This window comes from Corvus moneduloides, chromosome 7 (assembly GCF_009650955.1).
Source record: "Corvus moneduloides isolate bCorMon1 chromosome 7, bCorMon1.pri, whole genome shotgun sequence".
Classification (NCBI taxonomy): domain Eukaryota; kingdom Metazoa; phylum Chordata; class Aves; order Passeriformes; family Corvidae; genus Corvus; species Corvus moneduloides.
Window position 1 is genome coordinate 21265585 of NC_045482.1, and position 22484 is coordinate 21288068.

Below are 22484 nucleotides of genomic sequence, written 5' to 3' on the forward strand. Positions count from 1 at the left end.
TTGCACAGTGTTATTCAAAACAACTACAGTGTGACACAGTATGATTTTCAATGTACAAAACTACATTAGGAGTGCATTCAGGTTACATCCTTAAATCACAAAATGTCACTAATAACCTGTTACCTATTAAGAAATTTTAAAAGACCTTGTAAGCAGACCTTTACAGGAGTGAAAAATATTCTAAGGTTCCCCTGGTCTATTTAACACTTCAAAAAGCTTTCACCTTATGCATAATGGGCATACCTCTTTGAAAATCATACTGTCTATTACATTTCTACATTACATTACATTTCTACATCTTTCATTCAAAAATATTTGTATTCACATTTCTGGCAACTTCTTGAACAAAGGAGAGCAACCACAAGTACTAGGACGACTTTGGACTGTTACGAAAAATGCCATGGGATACTGCTGCTGTTTTAGAACAAGCAAAGCTTTGTTTTTAGTGATTTAACTTATATAAAAATCCCATAGTTAGTAAGACACCTGGAACTTAACGTCTCTACCTAAGATAGAAGTTCTCCTTCAAATACCAATTGCAATTAGCAGTTCTCACTACATGCATTGAAAAATTTGAAGGTTATGCTAACAGTAATCAGAATCTGCAAACATTTATGCTAAATACACAATAGCACTGAGTACATGCACCAAGTGCAGTGGCTGGCAGCTTGCCACAGGGATTAATGCCTCCAGATAAATGATTGTTTTACCTCAAACCATCAACAAAAGATTACGTTATTGCAATGGTGCAATTAATAATCTACCACTTGATTATTTGTTACAATGATATCTTCATGGATCAGGTTGAAAAATCGAGGGAACTTGAAATGTTTGGTTGTGGGGTTTTTTTTTTCCATTGGCTATTCAATAGGAGAGACAATGAATAGTGTGTTAATAACCCACTTGGTATTCTCTGATGTGGCCTTCTGTTTACTGTGTATGAGAGTTATGTTTGCTTTGTATGAATGATGTCTTGAGCTCAGGACAAAGTTGGAAACTTTATAAAAATTGAAAAATTTTAAAAAGAGCATTTGATGCTGTCAACTTTTGAAATTTGAACACAGAACTGATTTTCTATTGATAAAGAAATGAAGTGCCATAGGAGTCCAGAATCTGTCTCTAAGAACTGAGACCCCTAAGAGAAATGGTATCTCCGGTAACTCAACTATTTTAAGTCTAGTTACTGTAAAACTGCCACTGCAGACCATGGCCTGCAGGCACTCAAGTTTAGAGCCTACAGTGTTTCTAGTGATCAGAATTTCAGATGTGTTTAGCTAACAACCAAGATAAGAGTAAGACATGTGGCGGTGTAAGACAATAAGCATAACCCCTCCCCTCTTAAAATGAGATTGGCATTATTTAGTGAACTGCATTTTTACATAATCTCCCAGGCTCTATTGGAAATTGTCACCATTGATAATGTTTTTTTTAGTTATTTCCCTAATGTCACTTTTCTGCCTGGCATTGCTGAGTTTCTAGTATGAGCCCATGTGAGCTATTCAATAGATTGCAATCTTTCTGGCATTAATACTTGCCAAAAGAATTAGACTATAGCATGTACTAGTTTTCAAATGAGATTATAAAGGGAGTGCTACAACAGTTCCTTATCTGTTGGTGGTGAAGCAAAGTTTATTAGAAGGGATCACAACATGACACAAACACATGTAATTATTCTAATTAATACACAATCAGCTACAGGGTCTTCAGTTGAAACATCATTATAATCTTGAATCATCTCACACCTTTGCACCATGGAAGTTTCATTACAATTTAGAAGGTGCTGTCACATAATGGTTTTGCTCAAGAAGTAGCTGGTTGGAAACAGAGAGTTCTTTTGTACTTAAACTAATGCTACAAACTGAATGCAGAAAGTTACCGTGGCCTGATTGGAGGAACAGTCAAAAAAGAATTTGTCAACCTTCGTCCTAACCTAGGAAGTTGTGCTGGTGCATCCTCCCTCTTCACCCCCTCAGCCCCTTTCCAGGCTGCAGTGTGATCTGAGAAAATGCTTGTTAGGCCTCATCCTTGAAAACATCACCTGGGCTCAGCTCTTTCTGAGCTTATCAAAAAACACTGTCTGCTCTCAGGAACTTCTAACAAGCTTCTGTTTTTCTCCTGACCAGCCTTGGAAAAGATTTCTCTGGCCTGAATGGCGTAACACTCCTATTCTCACGCTTTTAAAGAAAGTGCTGACCCAAACTGTAGCCAGGATGAAACATTGTTATGACTAAAGCCCACTCTCTTGTGACCCTATAAACAGTAGTCCAAAATGGGGCCCTTTGAGCTCTCCTGGACCACAGTGGGCCTGTGACCAGCATCTCCCTCTGAGTGGGACGCCTCTCAGAGCCAGCAAACCCTGAGGTTTGCTATACCTGGAGGATCACTGAACCACGGCGTCTCCTGGGCTGATATCCTCTCCTCAAGGCCCGATCCTTCGCCTGTTGGGAGATGCAAAAGCATCCGAAGTGAGTATTTTCACTGACCTATGAGGGAAATTTTTCCACAGGTACCTTATCTTGCACTGACTCTTTCTGCCTGCGTGCATACCCTCCGTGCATATGCTATAGCAAATCTGGAAGTTAGGTTAAGTTATAGTTATAATTTAGGCTAAGTGCTGTTAAGTGTTATTTCTCTGTTAGGTTGTTAAGGTTTACACTGTCTTTACACACAGACACACACATACACCTAGGTAGTTACAATTAATTCCTGTTTTGATTGCCTGGATTTTGTTTGGTTTCGTTGTTGCTTGCTTTCCCCTTGTTGTGCCTTAGTTGCCCTTTGTAAGTAGAATGAAATTTGCCAAGGAATTTGTTGTGCTTTGTAGTTTAACAATAAATCTGACTTTTGCTCATACCTTTGCTGGTCATTCTTTGAGCGATCTCAAGCAGAAGTGGCCAAACAATTTGAGGAGTGTGAGAATAGAACTGTCAAAAGAGAAAACAGGTCCAAAACTTACATAAGGTCTTCAATGAAATGGTTCCTGAGACTCTTAATTGATCAATTCATTGAACATTGCCTCTCTGAGAACTGGACCATGGAAAATCCATCTGACTCACCAGTGATTAAGTTTTTGGTTTAAGAAACATACACAGATTAATGAGGTGTGCCTGATAATGGCATGTGGTTATTCAGGGTGTGAACAACCTCTAGGGTCTCTCGAAACAGGTGGCTTCAGGCTTAGTCTCCTGTGAAAAAGCAGAAAAAAAATCTTTATTGAAGAAGCACAGTGCAGATGAGAGGGCATATACAGGGAGAAGCAAAATGTTATTAAAGTACAATAGCTGTACAATGCTACATACAGTATTACACTAGCTATGAAGAATATTAACATCAAGTATTATAAATATTGACATCGAATGGTCAATGATATTAATTTTTTCCAGATACATAATCTTAGAATTAGTCAAAAAAAGGACTTTATAATTGGATGCAACGTTCTACTTTCTTCCTATGGAGAAGAAAGGTATAAATGCTTTGACGTTGGCTATTTTTCAACTTTTGTTAAGCACTGGGCAAAATATTACCTGTATAAAGAGTTGTATGTACTGTGCAATATCATCTGGTCCCACGGCAGAGCAGGAACGGCGCTCTGTGCTGACACAGGTACACAGCGCATTAGTGCCCGATCTGCTCAGCATAGAAAAGCTGAGGTGCCGTCATGCTCGGCGAGCAAACGCAGATCAGGCTGAAATCGCCCCTGACCCCGGGAGCTCGTCACCCGTGACACGGTGGGGCTCAGCCGCGTCCCGGCGCGCTCGGCAGCGGGCACAGGGCGGCCCAGCCCCGATGGCCGGGCAGAACGGATTTCCTGAGGGTGCCGGACCCCACCGCGGGGTCCGACCGCATCCCGGCCCCGGGCTCCGCGCCTGGCTTTCCCCACCTGTGGGGATTTCGCCTCGCGCCCTGGTGGCTGGAATGGGAAAGGGCTGAGCCCGAGGCGGCCGCCGGGACGGTTCGCTCGGGGACAGGAAAATTCCAGCCGAGAGGAGCGGCCCTGCCCCCGCTGGCCGCTGCAGCCCGCGGCCGGGGCCGAGCGGAGTCCCCACTCCGGCCGCAGCTGGAGGGACAGCCGGGTGTGTGGGGGCGGGAGGAGGCGCTGGAACGGGAACAGGGAGTCTCTGTGTCTCCGCGCGTGCCGGAGCGGGGAAGGTTCCGCCTTTCAAGTTTCTCGCCGCCAAGTTCGGTTTTGGGTTGGTTTTTTGTTTTTTTTTTTTTTTTTTTTTTTCTTCTGTGTTTTTTTTCCCCTCCGCCCAAGGTGTGGTTCCGGGAGCGGCAGGAGCCTGGCGCAGCCCGTGACCACGGCCGCCACCCCGAGCAGACGCCTAGTGTCCCCGCTGCAAACAGCGGGGAATGCCCGGGCTCGGGGGTATGGCGGCGCCAAGGGCTACGGAGCAGAGCCGCCCTCTTCAGCCCGCCCCGAGCAGGTGAGGCGGGGAGCCGAGGTTGTGCGGGCGGGTCCCCGGCTTGCGCCCGCCCTGCGCTCCCTTGGCCGCCGGCATGGACGGCGGCGCTCGGCCGGCGGCCGCCTTGCCACCCTCCGGGTAAGCACAGCTGAGGGCGCGGGCGGGAGCGCGGCCGCCCCCGGCTCCAGAGGGACGGACAGCCGGCGGGAGCCCGGCCGTGCCGGGCCGTGCGCAGGGCTGGGTGGGGTGAGGTGAGGTGAGAGCGAGGGGGCAGCTCGGGTCGGGGAGGCCGGTGCCGTGCGCGTCCGGCTGTGAGGTGCGGCGCTTGGGAGGCAGCCAGCGGCGAGAGGCGGCTCCCCAGCGCTGGGGGCGGGGGTGCTGCCCGTGCCCCTTCCCGGGGCTCCCGCGGCGGGGCCGAGGCGGAAGCCCCGGGCGGGACCCGGGCAGATGGAGCGGCGCGACCGTTAAACGGCAGCGGGGGCGCCGCGCCTCGAGGGCACCTCGGCCGCTCCCCGCGGTGGGGCTGCGCCGCCAGCCCGTCGGGCCGCCGGAGCCCTCCTTGGCGGTGCCCGACCGAGCAGCGGCTGCAGCGCCAGCCCCGCGCCGCGGGCATTCCCGCAGGGACGAGCCGCGACCCGCCCGCCGGCACCGCCGTCCCGGTGCCTCTGCCAGGCTGTGGCGCTGCCGGCGCGGGACCTGCTGGGTGCACGGCACTGCCGGGATCGGCGCCTCTGGGAAATCCCTGCAGGTCGACGCTTGCCAGTCGGAGCATCCTCAGGTGTGCGGAGCCAACTTGCAGCTCTCTGGGTGAGAGTGGCGGCGGTGTGGGAGGACTGTGCCCTCCTCGGTGCTCTGGGAAGTGCCGATGCTGGGGAAAGGAAAATAAACAAGCAGCATCTGTTGGCAGTTGTAAAAGGGCTGGCTTGTTTCTTTTTACATGTTAGGGCCCGCTGTTTTAATTTTGCTTGTAGTATGTCAGAAAATACAACTTTATAGAACATGTTTTTTAAATCTTAAATAAAACTACCTCAGTTATAGATCAGTAGGAGGAGGATTTTTCCTTAACTAGTCAGGTACGTTTCAAGAAAATTAATTCACTCAGTGATTTCAGTAGGAAAGAGAGAGTGAATAAAAATACTGGCAAGACTGCTGAAGTTATCTGTAAATAGAATGGACAGAATACATGGTGGGTGTTATTTTTTAACGTGAACATTTTCGTGAAGCTTCCATGCTGTTTACAAAAATGGATTACTTGGATTTCTGACCAAGTGCCTACAGTGTAAACAGGTGCAGATGATGGCAATTTACTGTAGTATTTGCAGCAATAATCAAATCAGTTTGAAGTCATGGCTGTATGGAAGACTCAAAAAGGGAGGGGTATTTATTCACTTAAGGCCTTGTCACCATTCCACATTTATATGTAACCATTAAGAAATGAATTTTATATTGTTAATCAATGTAGAAGGTATAATTAACTTATAGATAATTACTGCATTTTTGAGACTCCGGGTACATAAGCACGTTTGGAAGGACTGCGTGTAGGATAATAGTGCTTTATTCCAAGTTAGAAAGTGGCAAAAGCAGTATGTCTTGAATGTCTTCAGTTTTACTTGTGAACAGGAATTTAAAAACAAGCAAAAATACACAATTAAAACTTTGGCTGTTCTGACAGTTCCTCTAGGCCCGTTGCCGGCCATAAAGTTGTTTCGTGTAGTGAATTTTGGCTGCTGCTTGATGTCTAAATTCCCTTTATGTGTCTTCAAGCATCTGTTAGCATCCATTTCTCAGTTTTGAGAAACATGTAGCTAACAATAGTGCTCATTGCATTAGCTCTGCAGAGAGATTTTCAGGCCCTTTATCAGCTGTTCACATATCATTTAGTACTTAGAAAATCAAGTTGCCATGACTTTCTTGCTGCAGAAGTTCTTTATTGACAGTCTTAACTGTTTCCTTAAGATGGTATCATTTGCTCACCAAGTCGCTGGATTTGAGGAAAAAAATGTGGATATACCAGAAAAAAAGACAACTCCCGGTTTTACTGAAACTGGTCCACAGTTACATTTTTGAATGGTATGCAGTTACTGTGGTTCCCTCTCCCTATGTGAGAGATAGGAAAATTTGTGCAATCTGGGAGGAATTTCAGTTGAAATAGCATTTTTCTTTAAATGTATTACCAAATGATGTAATATACTGCATTAACTTCTTGTTAACTTGTCTAGCCAGGTTGAAAGTATTGTTAATCTGCAGCTGAAAACTGTTTACCAGCCAATGTGTTCTTAAATCACTGCTTGAAGTTCTGTGGAGTAATTGCTGGTAACTCTTAACAGCTGAGAAAGTTTGCTTATGCTAACTGCTAAGAAGGTAGTGTTTTGTGAATTTTCAAGCACTGGTGTTTGTTAAGGCTTGGAACCCCTATATAATTTAATCACTCCTGGCTCTTTAATACAGAATTTTGTTATCAGATCTATGGAGACAAGCTTTGGGAAACGATCCTGTCTCTTTTTTTTTTTTTTTTTTTTTTTGCATGCGGGATTATGCTTTCCTATTGAAAAATTGTTTATTAAAATTGGTTGTGGATAACAATATTTGTCTGAATTTGGTGAGAAACATGCCCATATTATTCTCTCTGTACATCCAAGGTAAATAAGGAAAGATTTTTTTAAAAATGGCCTCTGCTGGATTTTTTTGTCGTTGTTGTTTATAATATGGTGAATAGAGAGTGTGCCCAGCAACTGGCTGGAATATTTTGGAATATGATGAATAGGAGGTGTGCCCAGTAACTGGCTGGCCATGACACATAGTTTCTTCCCCTAGCAGGAGAAACTTGGCTGGACCTACTTTGAAGGTGGTTTTATAGCTCATCTATCTTAGCCTGAATCTGAGCAGCACTCATGGCAGTGAGCTCCTGCCAGGCCAGTTGACAGAGTCTGCTCCTGTTCATCACAGAGCTGAATTTGCTTTATGAAGTGATAGGAAAATGTGTGATTTAATACTTACAAATAAAAAAAGAAGTGGCTGTGGTTGGTATTCTACCTTTTGAACACAATTTTCCTGCTGTTGCTGGGCAGCAATCCTGTACCCTGGAGCAGATACTTTTTTACATTACAAGTAGATGCCAGTAGTTGACACAGGATTTTACCATGAAGAACTGTATTATGGCTTAATGTGCCATTAGAATATTGGAGCAAATGTGGATTTCGGTAGATTTAATATTGATATCTTTTGAAATACTAGAATTCATGTTGAGATCCACCTTTAATTCAATTGTAGTGTTTCTGAGAATATTGCATTATTTAATTTGTTCCCTTAAATCATATTTAAAACTATGTGCTTGCATACAAAATATCAGCTTTTGACCTGCTTTACCCAAGCAAACCCCCTTTGTTTTTGTTATTTTCATTGTGTGTCTAACAAAGACATGCTTAGGAGATAGAGGTGGTTGCGTGGGGAAAGGGGCAGGGCCAAACAGCTTTGATTACCTTAGTGCCAGAAACACTTCTCTGTGTGTCTTCAGGCTCCCATTCACTGTTGCTTGGCCTGGTGGATGTATTTGAAAAATTTAAGGAGAGCAGGAGAGAAGTGTTTTTCGCATGATTCACAGGGCTGTCTCAGGAAGTGAGAGATGTTTTCAGAAAACCCAAGAAATTTACCTTTTCACTTGCATGTAACTGAGTTTTTATCAAATCATTTCAATCACATTACGGGTCTCTGGAGATATCAGCTGTGGCGCAGTGTTGGCAAATGTCTGGTGTCAGGCTTGGAATACTGATTTGAGCTCTCTTCCTTCTCTTTCAAGTGTTCGGTTGAGTCAGCTCACAACATAGCCACAGGTTTGTTCAAGTATAAATGAAAGTCCTTCCTGTTGCAGAGTGTGGGAAGGGACAGCAAGTAGCTTCAAACAAGCATTCTATGCCCAAGCCACAGCAGCAGAGTGGGGGTGGGGACTTGGGTATGCATCTGAATTTGCTCAGTTTGGTGCAATTTAAGTAAGGGTGAAACTACATTTTTCTTTTGCAATGAATTAGCTGTTGCCATTGCTCTGTATATTGTATGCACATGTTTATCAATAAGTGCAAGACCTTTTTTGCTTGTGCTACTAAGTGGTAGTAGCACTGTCTAGGATCAGAGGTTAGGCCATTATGGGTCTAACAAGTAGTCCTTTCTTAGATGTGCTTCATTTCTTAGACCGAGGACTTCAAGATAGTACTTACATGTTCTTCTCACCCCGATGACACTGATGAAGAACAAGTAAATGAGCAATGCCAAAATGGAAAGAATTTTTAGAATTTGGGACTGTAGAGCTTGCTGGATGTTTGAAGCAGGTAGTTAGCTCCTTTGTGGATGGATGCCCATCAGGAGCCACTTGAATGCTAATCATTCCAGGGGCCAATTTGCCAGCTGAGTTCCAAATGTACACATAACTCTTCTTGGGATGATTATGTTGTTCTTCTTAATGTATCTGCCTTAAGCAAGGCAACCTCAAATAGTGGAACGACACTGGTGCTGTTACCTGAATGTTGTATTTAAAAGCTGTTTACTCAAACTTTGTCAAGTCTGAAGTCATAGCTGGGTGCCTATGGAATAGTTACTGGTAATGTTCCCTGCTGGAGTGTGTTGCTGTGGGAATGAGATCAAAAAAACATTAGGGGGTGGCATGTGGATACTAGGGTGAAAAAATGTGTAGGAGGGTAATACACAAATAGAGATCAGCAGAGTTATTTCCAAGCTTTGTCCAAGTGTGTTTGTATCCTGTGAAAAAGAAAAGTGGGAGCAAGATAGTGAGGTATCAAAAGCATTTGAGGGGAAAAAGTGCTTGAGACTGGAAGCTGGGTTTTGGTGTTATCTTAGGATAGGTTCTTTTCTTTTGACTGTTACTGGATCTTTTTTTTTAATGTACTTTAAGTGAGATAACAGTGTTTATGTAAACCTGAAGATCACTATTTGTTTTGAGTAGACACATCTGTGTTGGGTGGAAGAAGAAAAGAGTCTGTTGTAGGAGACCAAAACCCTAGATTCCAGAGGAAACTGAAGGTCTCTATGGAACTCCTGTCGTCTGACAGATATAGTAATTCACTAGGAATATTCAAGTCACGAACAAAAAAATGCCAGATCACTCCTGTAATCTGGCAACATTTAAATAGGTCTCACTCCAAAAAGTGCAGTGCTGTTTCTGACAATCTTGACTGTAGCTTGGAAAAAAATTTCTCAGCATGCTGGTTTTTCTAGCCTGACTGCTGTTCCGAGCTGCCACTGTTGTAGTTTTATGCGTACTGTGGAACAGCAGATGCCAGATTATCCAGCCAGCCCTTGGAGCTGTAACAAGGTTAGAATGCTCAACTAAATATTTATTCTTTTTTTGTAGAAATTGACAAGTCAGTATAATGAGTTGCTGTGTTAATGTAGTGGATACAAGGAATACCAGGTGTTCTCTTTTATGGCTGCTTGCAAGTTAAACCAGATCTGATTGTGTACTTTCTTTTCTTTTCACCTGGCTCTCACTTTCTTCCCCAGCAGCTGCCCTGGTACTCTAACTTAAGTTCACATAGGTGCCTGGAGTTTGAGAAAGTTGCTCTTTGCTGTGAGTATCGCTGTGTACAGCTCTAGCACTCAGAGCTGATGTCAGGGCATTAGAAAATGACAAGAAGCCGAGATGTTGGCTCCTGGATTCCTGTAGAGTTCTGTGGCTGTGCCCAGCCTTAGCACAATGAAGGGGAAACTCTGACTGTGCAGTGTGCAACAGTGGAGGACTCAAGGGGGGCTCAGAACCACCCCTGCTGTTCTGAGCTGTAGCAACCAATTAAAAACTTGACACTTCACCTGAATTCTCTCCTGAGTTAAGGTCCCACAATTAAACATGCAGCTCTTTATGAAGTAAATTTAAACACTTACTAACTGGAGTTCCAGTAGATGTGTTCTGAGTTAAAATCTTCATGGGATAGACAGGTGGATAAAACTGCATTTTTTTCATGGCTTAAGAAATGTTTTTTTTTTTAATGCAGAAATGGAATACCATGGGAATTTTTGTAGAATTCAGGGTTCCTGGATTTGTTTTTATTTGCTAGGAGGTTATCCAGTTCAGAAGGAGCATGTGCTTTGTTTGGCTGTTGTAAATGATCAGAGTGCCATAGGTGGTTAAAGGATGAGTCCCTAATCTATCTATGAAATGTTTCCCTTGGGAACTTGTATTAATGTCAACTCTGCTGCTTGTGTATGGTTATCAGGATTACTATTCTCAGTTAAAGAAAATAGAGCATGTGAATATTTTTAGCTGTGCTTAATCTTTCTTCTGTGAGAAAGCACTGGTTTTGTTGCAAGCTTTAGCTCTACAGAGGCTCTCATTGAAGAAATAGTACAGCTTGGAAGCTTTCTTAGCTGTGTTTTAAAAATACTTTCTGCACGTTTATTTGATTTTCATTTCTCTGCTGGAAATAGAGCTACTTGGTTTGGAATCTTATTTAATAATAGACAAACAAACCTCTCTTTCCCAAACAATGCAAACAGTTGCTCTGTTAAATAAGAAATGTTGTGAGCTTTTATTTTCCTCCAACAGAAAGAGTCAAAAAACCTCCAGCAAGGAGAACACCATCCTATCTCAAAAGAACATCATTAGAAATAATGCATATTTTTCTTTGAAATCAAATCAATTTTTACTCTAATATTCCTGAGTTATTGATATATTGATTTAACAATCTTTTTTTTTTTATGGGCCTTGGTTTTCTGTTGAGAATTATTTTTCCCTTTTGATATTTTACCTTGCTTTAATGTCAAACCTTCAGATGGATTTTCTTCCAAAGACTGAAGCTCTTCTATACACGGGGCTTGACAGGTAACTTTTAAATGTTTTGTAGTGGGAAGAGCATAAGCATTTTCAGCTCTCCCCTTAGTACAGACTTCCCATTGACAAAGTTTTCTGGAGGAACTGCTTCTTCTATTCTTTTCACAAAATGAATTGCAAATTTTTTTTTTTCATTCAGTTTGACTGTTCCATGTGTTGTTTGGGTTTTTTGTCCGTCTGTGTCCCCTCCCTGGTGTTCCCCATCCCCCATTTGATGTGCTGGGATCTTTGCTGAATTAAGTGAGTTAAATAAGAATGTTCAAGGAAATAGGACCATCAGTAGGGTAGCAATGGAAGCTTTGTGTTACTATTGCCCCGAAACCTTTTATGTGTACGTATTAAAGTAATTTGAAGGGCATTAGGGAAGAATATGGTGTGTTGAGTTTGGTTTGTGGCTTTTTTGTCATTCACTAGTTTGCCATTTGTTTAAGTATCATTGTATTGCTCTTGACTTTTGTAAAACCTACATCAGTCCTTTTGTTCTGTCAAACTAGGCTGACAAAACAACTGGGCATAATATTGCAGGTATAGGATAATCTACTGGGCTGGCTACTGTTTAACTGTTCTTGTGACAGCAATGTTGAAAGCACTTTTTATGAGGAATAATGCTTTGTCTCTGATCTAGTAAAAAAAAAAGGAGCCAAAATATCTGTTAGTAACAAAGTTGAAAAAACAAATGTTTACAGCTTGTCATGCTGGGTTGTAACCCTTTGAGGCAAAGATGAAGTATTTCTTTCCTTACTAGCAGCTATGGACTTAAACATTCTTTCTCATTAAAAATTAATGTTGTGCAGAATCAGAAATGTAACCATTCTGGCTTTGAGAACATAGAAATTATTTGCATGGATGGATGGTTTTTTTACTTCTTTAGTTAGTAAGACAAACAAGGTGTGTGTTAGTTGATGACAACAGTGTAATAGGTGGAATTTCCAGAGGTGGAATTTCTGATGACTTTCAGGCATCTTTGTAAAATCAGAAATTCAACCTATGCAAAAAAATTGGGCTTTAATTTTTAAATTTTTTTTAAAAAAATTTTAAATTCAGAATCTTTAACTCCACATAAATCAGGTACCATTATATGTTGAAAGTTGTTCCTAGGTTCCCAACTTTAATTTCTGAAGAGTTACTGCTTTTTCCGTTTACCCTCCCAAGTCTCCAGACACAAACCCTTCTGTATCCTCTGCTGGTCTCTGATTCATGGTCTCTTACTTCCACTTGCCTGCAATTTTGATCCTCTCCTTCCACCCACATTACAAATCAGCCTCACTAATTCCATCCTTGGCACCTTCCTTAAGCTATATTTACTTCATTCAGTTTTTAAAGTACTCACTGCTTGGAGAAAGTTTCTTTTTGCTGAATCTTCAATAAGATTGTAATTCTACAGCTACTAGTAAAGAAAGATGTACTTAATTTTTGCTTGAAGGGGTAAGAACCCAGCAAGTTGAGTGGATCTTTTAGGATTCTGGCTTTGTGCATTCTTTTAAATCTTCAGATTTAAAAGGAGCTTGATCTTTCCATATGTTTGTTGTTTTGTTGGAGTTGTTTTTTTTTTTTCCCCCTGCTCCCATTCTGCCTTTATCTAATTCCTCTTCCCCGACTTCACTCTGAAAATATAAATTCTTCTTTTTGTAAATGTGCTTTTGTGTTTAAATATTGTGTATTCTGTTTTACCTAGCTCAGTGCATCTTATTCCCTTGTACTTACATGGGCATGGAGAATATTTTCACTACACTGTTGAAGGGGAGAAGGGTTTCCCAGGCCCTTTTATGTGGCACTTTAAAGTGAAGTCATTGACTGTCTTTGCAGTTTCTGATCTCATCTGCTTGCTTATCTATGGTTGAGTAATGCCTTGGACATTGCAGGACTTGAAGCTGAGGTCTTAAGGCAGGCAGTGATAGCTAGAGACATAAAGTAGGATGGTTTTTTTTCTTTATTCAAGTAAGTTAAGAGTTTACCTATGACTTTTTTGGGCCAGTAGTAGTAATTTTATTCATGTATTATATGCTGTCCTTTCTCAGAATTTGATACATGTATCTATAATTTCACATCTGCATGATAGGTTATCAGGACATTTGTTGTAGAAATGGATGGGTCAGATGTGTCTTTACTCCTTCAGCTTCTTAATGCTTCTCTCTTGTTTCCTGGTGGTTGATTGGGGTTTTTTTGGGAGTAGGGAGAGGGCTCTGGTTTTCTGCCGGGTGATATGTGCAGGGATCAGAGGATTTTGGAACCTAGATAATTTTTGTGGTTTATTTTGATGGTTCTTTTGCAGCGCAGGGCACAAAATCCCCCCTTGCAGGTGTTGTTGAGATATTCTCAATACATCATGCAATGCTTCTTCACTTTCATAGAAAAGCAAGGTGAAAATGTAGAAGATGAGGAAAACCAAAGCATTTTATAAGCACTTCTTCAGAGCTGGTTGTCAATAGTGAGGGTATAAAAGAGAATCTGAAGAGGCTTATTTTGGAAAAGTAATAAGGATCTGACATCACTGTCTGAACTGTTGGAATCTGTCTTATTTCTAAGCATCTTTCTTTGGCTGTTCTCGTATTTCCACTGCCCAAACATTCTTACAAACTTTCCAGTCTTCCTCCCAAAATACACTGCTGTAGTGCATCTTTATCCATAAATCTTAAGTTAATAAAGGAGGAGAGAAACGCAATGAATTGTAAATGTTAAATTTACAATTAAACCTTGAAAGTATATAATGATTTATTTTAGAAAAAAAAATGGGGATTTGGTACTATGATCGTTTTAGAAATACTCAAATCAATCAGTTCTTTTTTTTTTTTTCTGATGATGTTCTTTAAGATACTGCTTATAGGCGCCTATTGTTAGGTTTTCTTCCTGCTTTTTCTTACCCCAACATTTTCCTGGATTTTGTAGTTATAATATGTAAAGCCTGCTAGCTAACAGGTTTACAGGAATTTTTTTTTTTTTTGAAGACTGCTTGCCAGTATTTAATCCAGAATAAGATTTTATGTTAAAATTGAGACTGTTTGGAAATAATGGCACATAACATAAATGCTGAGATTTTATCCTATACTATGTCAAGCAGTATTTCATGCGTGTTGAGTGTAGATGGAGTCTTTGAAATTATTTGGTACCCTGACTGAGTGGTTTTGTGGAAAGATCTCTGTAGTGTTGGTCACCGCTCTGCCCCTCTGCATAAGAGACAGCTGTCCTGCATTCTGTCTCCACTAGAGAAGAGCAGCTGGATATTCCTTCACATTTCCTGAATGAAATCTGTGTATTCTCTGATAGGCTGATGCTGCCTCTTCCTGCTCACGGTGTGGAGTTGGATGGTAGGAAATGACGTGTCCGGTGAATTGTTTATTTTGTAAAAATGTTTGTCAGAGCCACTTGGAAGAGCTTTAACAACTTAAGGTAGAAATGCCCTTGCAAAATTCTACCCTGGTTCATTGAGAAGTGTGCAATTAATTTGCCAATAATGTACTCTCAGAAAGGAAAAATAGTTGAGTGTGTAAAGAGTTCTTCTGTTACAGGAAAACAAAAGCTCCAAGTTTAGAAGTATTTTATAATGTTTTAACTTTCATTTAAAAATAATTTTAAAAGCCTAATGAGATCTGGAAAACTCTGTCTATACTTACAGGCATTTCCCACATCCTGTCACATCATATTTCACATCTCAGTCATACACTGACTGTTTCCTTGAGTGAGTTTGTGGTATCATGTGAATATATGCTCAACATGGTCAAAAGATCTCCTGTCTTGTCTGCAAAAGACCACATGATCCTTTATCAAAGACAAGAGGGCACAGCTAAACATGGCATAGCATTAGTTGCAATTGTGAACAGTCATTTAACTCAACTCATTAAAAAACTTTTGGATTCTGATGAGAAAATGAGATCCATCAAAAAATGGGAGTCACATTTTCAAACTGTCGTAGGTGTGCCAGTATTGTGCACCAGTATTGTGTACCATTGTGTTTACCAGTGACTTTGATTAACAAATATTTTCACTTAAATATTTAAGTGACAGTGAGAAAGAAGTGACTCTTTATGAGAAAGTGATTCTTTCAAAGATCTGACACTGGACATGGATTCAGATTCTTCCTCTTCCCCCCATTTTTTTTTGTTTGTTTGGGTTTTGATAGTCGTTGAATAATTAACAGAGGTTGCATACCTCTCTCCCTCCCTTAGGGACTCTCTAGGTAGAAGGAAGTTTGTGTTGCTTGTTCTAAATTGAGTAGGTTTGCTGCTGCTGTTGAGGTGGTGGATTCAGGTTGTTGCAACTTCATGTCCTCTTCTTCAATCAGAAGAAGCCAGTGATAGGTTACTGGTAATCAAATCATGGAAATCTGGGGTAGTTCCTTTTTGTGTTTTTAATGTTAGATAAGGCTTTTCTTTGTCTGTATTCATCTTAGGATACTGTAGTTTGGGATGTTTTTGAAGTGTCAGCTTTCAATTTTTGTATCCAAGGAGAGCCTTTCTGCTTTAAGCTAATGGCATTATGCTAGTGACTTTGTATCCATGTAATAAAAATTTAAAATATTCTGATAATTGTCATTTTATGTGTGTCAAAAAACCAGTGGGATGGCCATTAGCCACAATTTCAGTCTCTTCTCTGATATGAAGCCAGAGTTCTTTCCAGGGATTTCCTCCTTTGGGAGGCGTTCAAAACCCAACCCGTATTTACTGGGAGAGAGAAAATGTGGTACTTGGGGGAGGTCGATGCGCTTTAAGTAACTGACACTTAGAGTTTTACTCTGCAGAGTGAGGGTGAACTTTTGAAAAGTTCACAGATTTGCAACTGAGTTTTAGTGCTCCCTTGTTTACGTCTTGTTCTGCTTCTATGATCTGTATAGATAGCTGTTCATGAACTTTTTGTCCACGTTGACTGCTCTGGTTTTCCACTTCTTAGCTTCAGTTTACATTCTGTAAAGTACTGATCTGCTGCAGTTAAGTGTGGGGAAATCATGGCAAATTTTGGAGATTTTAGCAAATAAACTCTCTGCAACTTGCCCCAGACCTAGCTCCTGCCGCTAAGGACACTGGTCAAGGTGGTATTCTGATCTGCATCCTTGTCACTTTGGCTTCTTCTGCTGTATGGTGTTGGCAGTAATTTTGCCTGTTCTTTGCCCCTACCACAGGGTTTTTTCTGACCAGACAAATCCAAGGTTCTCTGTTGCTCTTGAATCAGTGTCATTAACTTCTAAATAAGAAGTTTGCCCTGTATTGGTGTTAGTAATTGTCTTTTTGTTTCCACTGAGATTGTGCTGACACGCAGTTTACCACTTTCTTGAGGATAAATGGATAAAAAATGTGGATGTGTTACAGATGTAGCTAGCAAAAGTTTCCTCATTTTATAAGTTTTAGTGGTTTAATGTATTCAATAAGCAAGAATTTCTTCTAACACTTTAGAACAAATAAAGTGGTTAAGAGTTAAGCACTCTTGATCTTTCTATTTCTAAAGTGTGACAACATGTGAATGGCATGTACATGAGTTACTGCATGGTTACAGAGTATGAGCATGTAAATCATTCAAAATGCTATTTGGCTGGTTACTTTCATGGGCAAGAATGTGGAAAGTACTGCATTTCTGACAGGATTCCGACTGCTGTGATAACACAGGATACAGAATTAATAAGTAATCTGTGTTATGTCTGATCAAATGTTTTAGACATATATTCTTTTAGGCATTTTACAGAGGTTTGGTGTTATATTCAGGGAAAACTTCTAAATCCAGGAAGAACTTAGAGATGGTTTCAGATATCAGGAATTTGTGTGTTTTACAGGCTTTAGGAGATCTGGCAGCTTAGATATTTTTGTCCTTTCCTTTGGCATCCAGGAAGTAAGAAAACCCTTTTTGTCTGAATTTTCTTGGGTGGTTTTTTACATGACTTCTTGAGTGGGAGAAGTATGTTACTTTATTTGGTTAACGTTTATAAACTGAAGTCACATTGTGCCAAAACTCACAGTAAACATCTATGTACTCTGTAGATCAGGTAGGTACCATGTAAGAATGTTCATAAGGAAAGAACCAGGAAGGTAAAATGCTGCTATGTTGAAGGGTGCTGTTTCTTATAATGACAAGGCACTCAGTTATGGGGACTCTGATAAATAAAGCATGTAGACAAAGTGCCTAGCTGTACTGTAAGATGAAAACAGGATGTTGGTTGTATTGCTGCAGGACTGCTGTATAAATCAAAGGATATGCTGTTATTGCTGTTTAAGGAAGCTGTACTCCCTTAGAGTAGTTCTGTATATAAAAGAATGGTAATTGCTGTGCTTATCAAGGACTGGCAGTTCTCCTTTTCCAATTGTGACCTGGTGAATCCACCTCTAGCTCATGACTTAAAGCCTTGCCAGTTATTTTAATCCCCTATTCAATAGAACAAACAGAATGGGGTTATTTTTATCTGTTTATTATTGCTTAGAACAACCCCTTTGCTATACTTAAGTCAAAGGTGATTTAACTGAAGAGGATGTGAAATATTTCCCCAGTGCCTGTTAAACCCTGCTGGTTCAAGCTGTATCCAGTCAGTTGCGGCATCTGGAAATGGCCAGTTGGCTTTCTCCCTGTGCCGGTGTCCTTGCTGGGTTTTTTTGCATTCACTTATAGCTTCTTTAAATTTTTGTTTGATAGCCTAAGCTGGTTTTGGTTTGTTCTCATACTCTCTTTTAAAAGACTTCTTTGCCCTGTTTGTAATGTTCTACTGTTTCTTAATGCCAACTAGAATGCTGTTGCATTTGTTTTTAAAATTAATTTAATAGTTTTTATGCTTCTAAGCACCACATCCACATATACTTACTCTCCTCAAGAAGAAGGTTTGCCAAAATATTTTCCTCCCTTTGATTTCTACCAGTTTATTTTTGTCTTCAGGGGCATCATAGAATTACTTGGCTTGGAAGCGACCTTTGAAGATCTTCTAGGGCAACCCCCATGGCAGATCTGTAGGGCACTGTAGGATGGCCTAGATCATCATTTAGGAAATATAAGTAAGTTTTTCTCAGGCAGAATTAGCTGAATCTGGAACAACAGTAAGTACCTGGATAAAGGGTGAATTGGTATTCCTGTGATATACTTAATGTCCTTAGAGAAATTTTTTTGGAAAAGTCCTCAAAGCCGGAACTATTTTGGTAGAGTGATTTTAGCATAACAATTTGCACTGAGTAGAGTGTTGTCATCCTCTTAGCATTTGTACTCAAATGCACAGTTAGCCTCCCTGCAGTAAGAATCCTGACCATGAATCAGATGGGAAACCATGCTGCTGATGGAAGCAGAGGAACAGAGAAAGAAAGGGAAAAGGCAGCAATGGTGAGTCAGTTGTGCAGTACTGTAAGGGAAAGCAGATATAATTCGTTCCTGAAAAAATCTTCACATAGCACAAACTTAATATAGTTTTAGTATCAATTATGCTTTGTACTGAAACATAAATTCATCTTTCAAATGCATAGTTGTCATGAAGTTGGATACTTATAATGACTACTCCATTGTTTACCATCACTTACCTACATTTAACTGAAGTTCTGTGAGGGAAGGATGTTGCAGGAACTTTGCAGGCTTATGTAGGCAGCTGTGTTTAGGCTCTCAAGGTACCTATTGGTACCTCCTTTTCATAATTTATGATTCCTTATGGTACCCTTTTTTCAGTATTTTTTAATCAAACATGTTGGTAAAATAACTTTATATTTAAAACTAGGATTTGATTGTATTCCAATAACAAGTAATGGATGTGTTCTTGAAGAAGTGAGGCCTTTCTAATCTACTTCTTTCTGCTTTTTCACAGCGGTGGAATAGAAGGAAGAAGGTTCAAAATCTTGAAAATGTTTCATTTTATTATTAAGTAGTTGTAGGAACTATCAGGTGTGAAGTCTTTTTTGAACCACAAGGAGTTTCTGTAGTACAGATCAAGTTATATTGGATGTACTTGGGAGGATACCATATTACATATAGAGATAAAATTCTGGGAAGGGGAACCTTTTCTGGGGCCAGAAACTTAATTTTTGAAAACATATTTGTCAGTTATCAGATGTCCTAGTGTCTGTAGTGGTGGTTTATTAAATCAGGATAAGGATTTAGGGTTGAACAGTGATTTTGGAAAATGCACATAATATCTAAGTAGTCATGCTCTCTGGTTATTAAAGATAAATTTTACATTCTAGCTGTTCATATAAATGCATAGTTCTTTAACAGGCCAGAAGCATGGTTATCGGGAGACATGCTGTGGAATTACCCTAGTGTGACCTTGTAACTGATGGATTTGGAAAGCATTAAGCATTATGTGAACTGGTTCAGTACTCTGAAGGCCTCTTAATTGTACTACCAGTATTGTTTTTCTTGAAACTTCTAATGAAGGGGGACGTATTCTGGGGTCCTTGTCTCAGTTACGCACTCACACAGGCGGTTCTCACTGTGCACTTGCATTGTACCTTAAAATAATTGTGATTTGTTTGCTTGTTTGGTTTATTTTTAGTTTGGAGCAAGTGCTACAACTTTTCATCCACAAAGCAAATAGCTGTTGCTTTTGATTAGTAACTCAAACCTTGGCAAGTACGTAAATTCCTCAGCAGGGCACTGGTTTTGAAGAGCTACTTATGTTCCAGGGAGAAAAGTTTTGAACAGATTGTTTTAGAACATGTGATTTTTATTTTTTTTTAAACTTTTTTTCCTGCTTCTGTACTACATTATCTGCACTGATTTACTCCTTTCCTCCAGGAAACACATTTGCATTAAAGATCCGGTCTTCTGTTTATTTAGTTCCTGCTGCTTATTGCTTCCATGGGGTCCTCTTTGACCTTACAATTAACAGAAAAATAACTGATATCCTGGGAATTAAATCAAGAAGACATTAAGTACACGGAGCCCATAAATTCTGATGGATACTTTCACTGACCAAACTTCTGTTTTGTCATGCTAAGATCGTCAGAAGTAAAAATAAATAAAAAGATTTAAAAAACCTATAAGGAGCATGTTTTTCATAGAACCTCTGATGCTTCACTTAAGGCTTTAAACTGCAAGAGTGAGGGATGTCACCAGTTCCTATTGTTAAATGTTGGCTTTGCCATCAGAAAAATGTCAGTATTTTCTGGAAGGTACTCTGACCTGACCCGAATCAATTTTTATTGTTCTGAGCTGTTTTGACCAACTAACTTTTCGGTAGAACAGTTGCATTGCACCATAACATTTCAGTCTCAGCTGATACACCCCAACTTCTATTTTAATTTGGTCAGCTGATGTAAGGACTCCTTCTGCAATTAGTGCAATACTGAAATAATAGTAAGTATAAGAGATCATTCAGTTTGCTTTTAAGCTTAATTATATACAGCAAATCCAGTGAAATAACAGTGAGAGCTCTGCTTTGTTGGTTTATTTAAATTGTATTGTTATTATAATTTTGTTAGAAATAAACAAGACTGGTGAGAGATAAAACTGCCATATCAAAGAATTGAAAGGGTTGACCACAATGTTGTCTGCTAATGTCATTTTAAATGTCTAGGCTTGCTAATTTAGTCTGATTTGAACGTAACAGTGTCATGTTTGGAGACACAGGATGCCAAGAAAGGAAGCAGATGATTTACATCTCTTAAGCTTCCATGAGTGGGAGTTTCAGATTTGAGTTTGGCAATAAAATATTGAGATTCTTCAGAAAGAGCTACATGATAAAAGAGGGTGGGGTACCAAGGCCTGCAACTGGTTGCTTTGGCAACTAAGCTTGTATGTAACTTGGCCAAAATGGAAGGGATGATTACTTTAATATTTTCGTTATTTAAAAAAATTAAAAGAATATGATCGGGGTGGGCAACCTGAAAAGGCAGTTTCATCCCTCCACTGGAGGAGGTAAGAACCTGGCATTGTTAAGTTTATGGCTGGACTTGATGATCTTAAGGGTCTTTTCCAAATTATTCTGTTTCTGTTGTTTCTTTCACCCCAGTCACTTAGCTGCATCACTTAACATGAATTGTGATAAAGTTATGTGGTCATGTAATTGTAAAATGATAGAGAAATGATTGCTTGGCCTAGCTGTAAAATTTGTCTTGCAATTTTCTCAGAAGTTTTTGTCATTGTTTGATTCTTTGCTTGGTGATTCTTTGCTTTTGACAGTCACCTGGTATCCTTATTTGCCACCTCTGACACCAGAAAGCTAATGATATAGAATATTTTTAAAGGATGTTGGGTCATACTTGCAGTCTGAAAAAATGTTTTACACAGTCTGAAATGTTGCCATGGCAGAAATATCCCCCATTCAACCCTGTTTCACATCAGCAAATACGCAGAAAATGGAATTATGAGAATATAAATGATGGTGAGCTTGAGCACATAATGTGACCTTATGCACAGAAATAGTGTGTCTTACGAACATTTTTTAGCTGAGTTAGGGGTTTTTTTGTTTAGCAAAAAGATTCAGCCAGGCTGCTGCTGATTATTTAGAAGGTGTGGTCTTGTGATGCATATAATGATTAGCAGTGGGACCCAGTGAGGTTGTGTAGCCAGTGGCTCGTCCTTGGATCGAGAACAGGGTGAGAGGTTGGTGGACCTTACGAAGAGGCATCCAGAATCACTCAGTTTCCTCTGTCTTTACCTACTGTAACTCCTATTTTGACAAGTGAATTCTGGCATCTCTTACTAGCAGGTCACAGCTTGTTTGAGACTTTTTACATAAATGAAGGCTCAAATAAAGCTGTATTCTATTTTTTTGCTCCTTGTCAATATGTCTGAGTCAACACTAGACCAACTTTCTCCAAAAAACTTAATTTGTGGCTGTCCCAGAACTTTCAGCACAGAACCACTTATGTATTAGGGTAGTGGCAGTAACATGGTTACATCAATTTTCCATCCACCATCACTCCTCTGTCCTATTGAAATTGTTAAAGAAGTCTTCAAGACTTCTGAGTAGAAACTGGGACAGGGACAAGATTCTCATAGCGTGATGGGGCTTCTGCATCATGGATCTTGGACTCCTGGGAGTGATAGGATAGTAGTCACACGTCCTAAGTTTTTAACTTGGCAGCTCATAAGATCGTTTCACTGAACAGTACAAAACTAGCTTTGCATGTGTGTTTAGCTTATGCTGTGAAGCATGCTATGCTAACAATACAGACAGATATTTTTGTCTCTTCTGGATTTTTTTTTTTGATCATGTAGTACTTGATTGTTCATTTTAAAAAAAAATTGTGTTCTAAAAATAAATGGCACACATGCAGCTGTGTAACCAAGTGACCCAGGGGAAATGAGTTCCCATGATCTATGTGTATGTGCAAGTGATTGGGACCAGAACTTGT

The 22484-nt window shown here is 40.3% G+C and overlaps 1 protein-coding gene and 1 long non-coding RNA gene across 4 annotated transcripts in view; one reads left to right on the forward strand and one right to left on the reverse strand.

Moving 5' to 3' along the window:
- Window positions 1–924: 924 nt before the first annotated feature.
- LOC116446427 lies at window positions 925–4074 on the reverse strand. The gene is made up of 4 exons (XR_004241217.1): window positions 3525–4074; window positions 3057–3185; window positions 2855–2924; window positions 925–2438 (listed from the first exon to the last, which is right to left on the reverse strand). It is a non-coding gene; the product is annotated as an uncharacterized LOC116446427 (long non-coding RNA).
- A 170-nt stretch (window positions 4075–4244) lies between these two features.
- Window positions 4245–22484, forward strand: part of COBLL1 (cordon-bleu WH2 repeat protein like 1) — an 81443-nt gene continuing 63203 nt past the window's right edge. Inside the window, exon 1 of one of the 3 annotated variants that reach the window (XM_032114208.1) lies at window positions 4245–4424. In XM_032114208.1, coding sequence (XP_031970099.1) covers window positions 4351–4424 — 74 coding nt within the window. In that variant the 5' untranslated portion in view covers window positions 4245–4350. The other 2 variants (XM_032114210.1, XM_032114216.1) reach the window with 2 other exon arrangements.